Source organism: Vigna umbellata, chromosome 1 (genome assembly GCF_029865625.1).
Source record: "Vigna umbellata cultivar VRB3 chromosome 1, Vumbellata_1.0, whole genome shotgun sequence".
Classification (NCBI taxonomy): Eukaryota; Viridiplantae; Streptophyta; class Magnoliopsida; order Fabales; family Fabaceae; genus Vigna; species Vigna umbellata.
Window position 1 is genome coordinate 50,305,833 of NC_142165.1, and position 8,969 is coordinate 50,314,801.

The 8,969-nt window shown below is 33.4% G+C and overlaps 1 protein-coding gene across 1 annotated transcript; it reads left to right on the forward strand.

The window, feature by feature from the left end:
• The first annotated feature begins 5,755 nt into the window (after positions 1–5,755).
• On the forward strand, positions 5,756–6,907 carry LOC124838407 (uncharacterized). Its single transcript, XM_047313996.2, has one exon. The coding sequence runs from the start codon at positions 6,065–6,067 to the stop codon at positions 6,584–6,586; it is 522 nt and encodes a 173-aa protein (XP_047169952.1). The 5' UTR covers positions 5,756–6,064; the 3' UTR covers positions 6,587–6,907.
• Positions 6,908–8,969: the final 2,062 nt, after the last annotated feature.

Here is an 8,969-nt window from a genome sequence, read left to right on the forward strand (position 1 = left end):
TTGATGGTTGAAAACATTTGGTTTGACTCGAATGTCAAGATGAACCATCTTAAGCCAATAATAGATGTAAATTGGTAGGGTTGAAGATCGATACAAATCAGTTTAGGTCAAAGGTTGAAAAAGACCACCTTTCTAAAGGTCAACTTCGACAAGTCAAGCCGAAGGTCGAGATAGGTTAGTGTGGACTGAAGGTTGAGACAAGTCAACTTGGATTAATGGTTGAGACAAGTTTGCCTAGGTCGACAATCGAGGGATGCTGAAGTCGACAGTCGAGGGTCGCTCAAGTCGATGGTCGAGAGAGGAGGGCCTGGGCTAATGGTCAAGATGAGACGGCCTAGGAAGATAGTTAAGACAGGTCGGCTTACGCTGATGGTAACCAGGCCAAGGTGAAGACGAGCCATCTAGAATTAATAATCATGACAGGTCAGTCTATGTCAAAGGTTGAGATGGTCCATTTCGAGTCATGGACGGCTCGGGTTGATGATCGAGACAGGCTAGTCCTTGTCGATTGTTGAGATTAGTCGGCCCAATCAAAATGTCGAAAATGGCTATCTCGGGCTAATGGCTGAGAGGAGTTGACTCAAGTCAAAGGTCGAAACAAAAGATGGCCATGACATCAAAACAGGCTGATAAGTGAAATTGAGAGATCCAGGATGATGGTGGAGACAACTTGTTGTGAGCTAAAAATTGAGACAGACCGGATCCACATGTGAACTTTTGGCTTTGTGAATTTTTCTTTGCCTTGACTCACATGGACCAAGATCAAACCTTGTGAACTAGACCACATTGAAACCTCAATGTTATACCGATATAAAAAAAAAAGAATTTTCGTTTTGCTTTTTTATATAACAAAGTTAAAATATAATTTTTAAATTGTAAAATTTAAAATTTAAAATTTAAAATAACTTTTAAATTGTGTAATTCAAAAGTTATTTTTTATGTGAAAAAAATAAGTTGTGTAATCTACAAATTAAAAAGAATTAAATTGTATAATTTCAAAATTAGTTTATTTAACTTTCTTTAATTTTTTAAAAATTAGTTTATTTAGCCTTCTTTAATTTTTAAAAATTATTTTCTAAATTCATAATTTAAATGTTATGTTTGACACTCAAATTATTAAAACAAAAAAGACAAAATGAAAAGTTTTCTCTTTCAAAAGAGATACAAGGAGAAAAAAAATATAGATATATAACAAGACCATGGCTTAACAACCATGTCTATGTATTTTCTTGAATTCTGGGAGGGGTGATGGCTAGATTAAGTCGCTTCCCTAATTGTTGTCATCTATAATCCGAAATTTTGATAGTATCATGTACATTAAATCTGATTCTATTACAATTTTAAACAAGTCGGATGTAACTAGATGAGCTCAATTTGTTAATATAATATATTAGTTTCATCCTTATATATATATATATATATATATATATATATATATATATATATATATATATATATATATATATATATATATATTTTTAAATTATAAAAGAGAAATACAAAATTTAAATTGGTTTATACTTTATAATATATTTTAAAACTAAAATATTTAATATAAATATCATCTTAAAGTATGCTTTTATTTGTGAATTAATTTGTACTTATTGTTGAATTGATCATAAATTTCATTGACTTGAGATTGAGTGAGAACTAATTACAAGTTGTAGTCCAATTAATTCTCTTCTTGCTTTTAGATGTTAGGAATATATCTAAGGTTCTAGCTAGTTACAGTCCAGATCTTAATGTAGGTGATTCATTCAAGTTGTCACTTATCTTAATGTAAGTGATTCATTCAAGTTGTCATTGTCATTGAGGAATCAAACTAAAGTTTGATGATCTTAGACTCCAAATATCAGGAATAAGCCTAAAGTTACATTTAAGAGTATTATCAGGATATGAACAATTACATTTTTATAAATAATAATTAGATTGATACAAAAGAATGACAAAATGGTGAAATCTAACCTTAACATATGTCTTCATCATATTGAAATCAACCTCTTTAATTAAATATGTCTTAACACATTTATACAATTTTTATTATGACAAATTTGTTTCATATATATACTTATCACCAACTCAAACATTATTTTATTCAAATCAAATCAACATTCTACTAAACTTTTGTGAATATAATACTTATTGTAATATAAACTATCTAATATACTTATTCAAAAATTGATTGCATTAAAACATTAATATATCATGCCTTATAATATAAGTCAAGAATAACACAAGTGAAACATGTAACATAATATTAGAAAGTGAGTTATGAGCCTAACTCAACCCTATAACACCAGCTTGTAAAATGCCCAAGAAACAATAAATATCGCTAGGATAGGCTCTGACCATGGCTCATATACCATATTAGAAAGTGAGTTATGAGCCTAACTCAACCCTACAAAACCAGCTTGTAAAGTAAGGTTTGCACCTCACTTATATACTATAATTTGGCTTTATCCCTAGTCGATGTGGGACTTCCAACACATAAACCTTATATTTTGACACATTTTGAATTGCTCATCTTAAGTCACTTAACTTTAAATAACTATTACTGTTTCGGGTGTGAGGTCGAATCACTAACACCTGCATGATTTCTCCTGGATGTCGTTCGGTATATGCTCTTCTAGTCCTTCACTTTGCTTCACCGGCCAGAGGTGTATCTGTCAAAGACACTCCGATGCTTAAGTCAATTAACTGTTCGTACGGGAGTTTAGTGCAATGGTAATAAATGCACAATAAATGCGATCACCAACATCTTACTTTTGACCTATATTTATAGCTTTCGTCATGGGCTTAAGATTAGTGAAATCTTAATCACAACCGAGTCTTAGTGCAATGTCTCTAATTACTGTTTACCTTAATCTTTGTAGGAAAATCTGATTATTGACTAAGGCCAGTTCTATTCATGACCGTTCGGTTTTGCCATGTTCAATCATTGTTTAACTGCGTTCTGTTCTCTATGATCATCCGACTGACTTGATAGTGAGGTGATTATATAGTTGTTCGAGCCATACAGTACAATTAGTTATTTGTAAAACATTTTTTTTAGTGTAATAGTGTAAATGGGAGGCTTATTTTGAAGTTCGTAGTCGATTACGGATTTTTCTTTTTCAATTATTTTGAGACTAATTCGAGCGATACATTGATTTCTGATCCTATTTTATTTTTACCTTTAAATTGTTTTTATATAATCCTCTTTAAGTTGTTTCGATTCTATTCTTTAAATTGTTTTTATATAATCCTCTTTAATACAGAAGATTTGTTTTTTTTGTGATCTTACAAGAGTTAAACTAATTAATTTAGTCTGATTGTAGATAATCACTTTCACGAAAAATCAAATTTCTATACTTTATGAGGATCAATCACATTGATGCTCAAGCTTCGTAATTTAATGTTAAATTGATCCTTAAAATATAATTTTTTTGATAAAGCAATTGATTGAAACTCAACATCAGATGTGATTCTGATTTACACATTGAGAAACTAAATTATAATTTTCGGTTGTTCAATAAGTAAATTGTAACTTATTTTGGATTATTAAAAAAAGTAAATGGGAGCGGGTAGTGGAGAATATAACTTTGGCATCATGAGATGTAAATTTGTGAAGTGAGAGTCTTATCCGCAGAATAAAATGAAGTTAACTTGGCATCGAAACAGAGCAAATAGAATATCAAAGCCCTCTTTGGACCCTCACTCACTGCTTCACATGATTCCCACTAACACACACATCACCACCTATTAAAAACTGGACCCACATTATGGATGTGACATAACTCAAATTAATCTCTAATTAAATACTACTTTCAACTGCATCTCTTCTTTTCCCCAAATCTCACAACCTACCTTCCCTAATAAATTAAAACCTCAACACCACATAGTCTGCTAAATCATATCAATCACCCAAAACTTTCTAGCTCCCTAAGAGATTAGGACAAATCACTTTCTTCTATGTCATTATCTTGCTTTTGAATTCTAGTTTTTTACTTAAAGCCTCTTTGAACTTTGTAGTAACAGCTACATAACAAGGAATAAAATTACACCATCTGATGACATTTTGGTGCCATTCATGACAAAATAACGTGTTTGTGACTGTGCATGTGTCATTCAGTTGGTTGAGTCTAAAAAAAGAAGTATAACATTTGAAGTGGAGAGATTTTCAGGCTTATGATATAGGAAATGAGAGTAACATGATCCGTTGTCGTATAGCCTACCGGTACAGATAGTATTAGGTATCTTTGTGAGGTACGTAGGTAGTACTACGGTTTGGTTTGGTTTGAGCTGTCTCATTAAATTTTGCATGGATCCCATGAGTCAATATAGGGACAATTTAACAATCATTATCTGATTAGGTCTAAGAAAGTGGTGATTAATTACCAGTGAAGGTTCGGTTGAGTTTTGTACTGTGCTAATAATGTTCAGGCGTTGCTATGATTACCTCATCAATATGAAGATGGTAATGGTACTAATGGTGACAGAATGGAAAAGTGGACGTACTTGACTTTAATTCAATGTATAATGTATGATGGATGACTAAAATGGTGAAATTCCATGTATGAAAAGAAAGAAAAGGAAACGGATAAAGCATTTGGAAGGGTTGCTCTTGGAGTTGTGGCTAGTAGACAAACACATTGGCCATAGTCAAAGCACTTCAAAAACCCAAAATCCATTTCCAATGAAAACCACAAATCCACATGGTTTTGCTTAGGGATATTGAACGATCAAACTCTTCCTATGCTGTACTCCATTTCCCAGCTCTCTCATTAAACAAAACACATTCTCTTTCTCTCATCACTGACCCTACTTCACCACCCTTCTCAACCAACTTTAATTACTCTCAAATAATTATTTAATAATACTCATTCAGGAGTCTACATGTGTCAACCTTTTATTCAAAAACATATGTCTTTTCTTTCATCACACATTCAAAAGCCTCCTAACTCCCATCCTTTAATATACCATTAGTTTCCCAATCTTTCAGTCCCGACCCAATATTATTGCACTAATAAAGGCATGAGAGTGTTAGCTTAGCTCCAGGGATTAGGGTAGGGTCCCTGAATAATGTGTCAAAAGCCAAACTACAGGGTGTTATCCAATTATTCGTCCCATGAATTTCTCTCACCGATTCAACACCAGCCAAATAAAACTTAACAAATTTTAAAAACACCCAGGAAATCTTTAATATTCATACTCCCTTCCTGTTCATTAGATTATAATATTTTCATTTCTACGTATATTCGTATATCCCAAAATTATTAATAAAAGTACAGTTCGTATATCCCAAAAGACATGAATTTGAGCTGCGCTGATAAATCAATAATTTGTAAGTACCTATTTTAACCATAAATTATATAATCAAATTCTGGTTTTTTATGGTAATAGGCAAATCTGATTACGTTATTATTGAAGTAGGCAAAACATTTTAAATTTTTTCACACAATTTTAAATGAAGAATTTGTGTATACGTATGAAAATTTATTACAAGAAGCTGTAATTAATTATGTAATGCTAAAATCGTTAGAAATACACTGAGTTTAGTGAGGTAGTGCACGAACTCAATATGTAATCAATTACATATTTATTATAATCCATTACAACAATATCTTAATTATAATTAAAACTTTGAATTATATTTAATTATAATAAATTATAATTAAAACTTAAATCATAATCAATTATAATTTAATTATACCTTTAACTTAGTGTATTAATAAGACAATCACCAACGTAAATAAATCTCAGATTCTAGTGTGAGATGATGATCCAATTATAAGTTCTCCATGTATATACGAGTGTGTGCGTGTGTATGCAAACTAAACTATACCTTGATGACAGAGAAAAGGAAAATTTTGGTGGCAATACATGTATAGAATTGATTCCCCTTCTCTAATTATTAAAGATTTGGTGAAATGGAGAAAGGAGGAAAGAAAATCTGAATTCTGAAAATAGCGAAATCAGTTTTCATCCCCACAGTATATTACTTACGCTTTCTAGCATCAGCTCCACCTTCGTCTATTATCCTGCTCGAGAGGACACCAATGCTAAAAAAGGGAGGGAGAAAGCCATGATAAACTGCATAAGGTGTTGCATCTCTTGCATCCTCCCATGTGGGGCTCTCGACGTCATTCGCATAGTGCACTCCAATGGCCGAGTTGAGGAAATCACAGGCACCATCAAGGCCAGAGATGTCATGAAGGCACACCCCAAACACGTCCTAAAAAAGCCCTGCTCCGCCATACCAGCCGCCGACGGCGGCAACGCCACTGCTGTCCACAAGATCGTGGTGGTGCCACCCGATGCAGAGCTCCAACGTGGGAAGATTTACTTCCTGATGCCACTCCCTCCCTCTCCTCCTCCTCCACCGGAGAAGAACCAGCAGAGAAGGAGGAAGAAGAAGGAGCAGAGAGAGAGAAGTAGGAACAACACCAACGTCTCTGTAACGATGACTAGCTTGCTTGTCTCTGATCGCTACTTGACTGATATACTCTCAGAGAAAGCGTCAACGCAAAGAGACAGAAGAAGAGGACGTGTTGCAGTGTGGAGACCTCACTTGGAGAGCATTTCTGAGTCACCTTCTGATCTGTAACACTTCTTCTTCTTTGCCTACGGGCTATGTTTGTCATGTCTATATAGTTATAATCCTCGTCTTATAGGCTTCCAACCCAATTTCTTTTAAAAACAATATAATTTTCTTCTTCTTCTTCTTCCTCTTTTTCTGTTTTACTTTGCTTCTGCAACGGCTGCTGTGTACATAGGTTGTCCATATCAATATGGGGATTGTTAATGAGTTCGAGAGTTGAAGTTATGGTAGACCATAATTGGGTATGTTTTGTACAAGATTTTAAAAAACCATTTGTGACCATGATTTCAGTCACAACATAAAGGTTTTCGAGATTTCAGATACAAATTGTTCTACACCTATGTGGGCCGTATTCATCTGCAATTTTTCTGGCAATATTTGAGGATACCATGTAACTGCGACTATAATTTAGAATCTTGGTTTTTATAGTTTAATTTTTAGTTTTTCATGGTTGTGCTTCAGTTGGTGGGGGCATGGATTTGATCGAACAGAGCTATAATTTTGTAATTTTCTGGAAAGAGGTGAAGCAAACGTAGAACTTTATACGGGTTTCAATTATTCTGCTTTAAATTGTTGAAGTTTGGAATTTAGAATATAGTGCAGGGAACAAAGATAAACTATGATTGAGAAACAGGATGAACGATGCTACATTCCTAATCCTACTGTGTGACACTGTCGTGTGTAATTCTGTAGTGGATCACAAAGGAAGGTGATTGCGACATGATAGATATTATGCTTTTGCTAGTAGCAGTGGAGTATTTTATTTACCACTATTTCTATGGTTTCACTGGGGAAAATGACACAGTAGTTCGTCGGTGTCAGTCATCCTTTAAGGGGAGACAGTGACATGATGCTGCAAATGCAATCACTTTCTATACAGTTTGAAGTTGTTATCATGGCAGAATTAAATTCACGTTGATAGCTTTTTCTTCCTTTTTTTCTGAAGTGGGAAAAGAAAGAAAGAAATTCTTTTGGACCCTCAAATGGGGAGGACGGATTCATTCATCATCATCAGTGTCTATGCAGTGCAAAGCCATGTTGTACTTCACCCCACTACAAGTGAGGGAGGAAAAAGAAGTAAAGGGAAAAGTGTGGTTGGATGAAGAAAAGTCCAAAGGGATAAATTTGTGGTAAAAACAATTGAAAGTCCCCACTCTGGTTTCCCATTATATTCTAATAATACATTGTTATGCTAAGTTTGCATAAATGAGGGGATATGACTTTAGTTTAAGCATTTTGTTCTTTTGGGTATGAATATGATTAAGAAATGGTTCAGTTAGTGGCAGAGGCATCCTGCAAAAGTGATTAGCACAGTAGAGTTTGACCTCTAGGATTTGCTGCATGAAATGAGCCTTGAGTAAAGCTCTATTCTAGCTTGTTTTTGGTTCTGGTTCTGATTCTGAATTTTGATTCTTATTTTCTTATGCAAGAGAATAAGGGATTTAGTTTTTTTAACTTGAGTGTTCCACCACTATTGGCCAATAAAATGCTGATAGAGTAATTAGTCTATAAGATGAATGAATCATTGCAGTGTGATGTGTCCTAATTCATCAAGAGGGGCCTGTAGAGATCTAGTTTATGCAGTGTAAGTCTCATCTATTTTTGGAGTTGTGGAGTAAGTTGATGGGCAGAGTAGACTAATAATATAAAGTTCTTATATTGTTTTCTTATTCATTGGAAATCGCGGTGTGCGACAACTAAACCTTTATGGACTAACAGAATTTTGCTGTTCATCTCGTGATATGTCTGTCATCAGTAGTTTGGGAATGAAAACTAACCATTTTTTCTACTCTCCTAACCAGAGGATTTATTGCTAAAAATTTTTGTTAGGTTTTCTATGGGAAAATGATCGTGCTTTTACTTATATGGAAATGAATTGACATGGGAACAAATAACTGGTAACCATGTCGAGACTCATTGATTAACACTTTCTTTGATTATGAGGAGGGAAAAAACTAGAGAGAAAAATTATTTTTTTAATGTGATTTGATTAAGTACGGAAAGAGAAAGAGAACAAACAAAAGGACTCGTTAAAAGGAATCTTTCTTTTGGTAAGGATAAAAAAAATGAAGGATGTGAGATAAGAAAGAGTAGGACTTTAAAATTGCGATTCTCATTGTTTTTTTAAGAGAATTCTTGTCAACTGTTTTCAGTTTTACATGACATTTTTCGGTAGAGGGGCATACAACTATTTCACATGCTTTTATAAATGTTTTTGGTAAATAGTAATGACGGCATAGTATAAAGTAATTTAAATAAAATATTCAATATGCATTACTTTTAACACAATTATAATAAATTTTAACAAAAAATATATTTTGACAATCACATTGTTTACATAGTTTATGTAGTTTTTTTAAAATTAATTTTAAATATTTTTTTTCAGTTA

Coding starts and splice junctions, on each gene's coding strand:
- LOC124838407 (XM_047313996.2), top strand. CDS start 6,065: ATGATAAACTGCATAAGGTGTTGCATCTCTTGCATCCTCCCATGTGGG.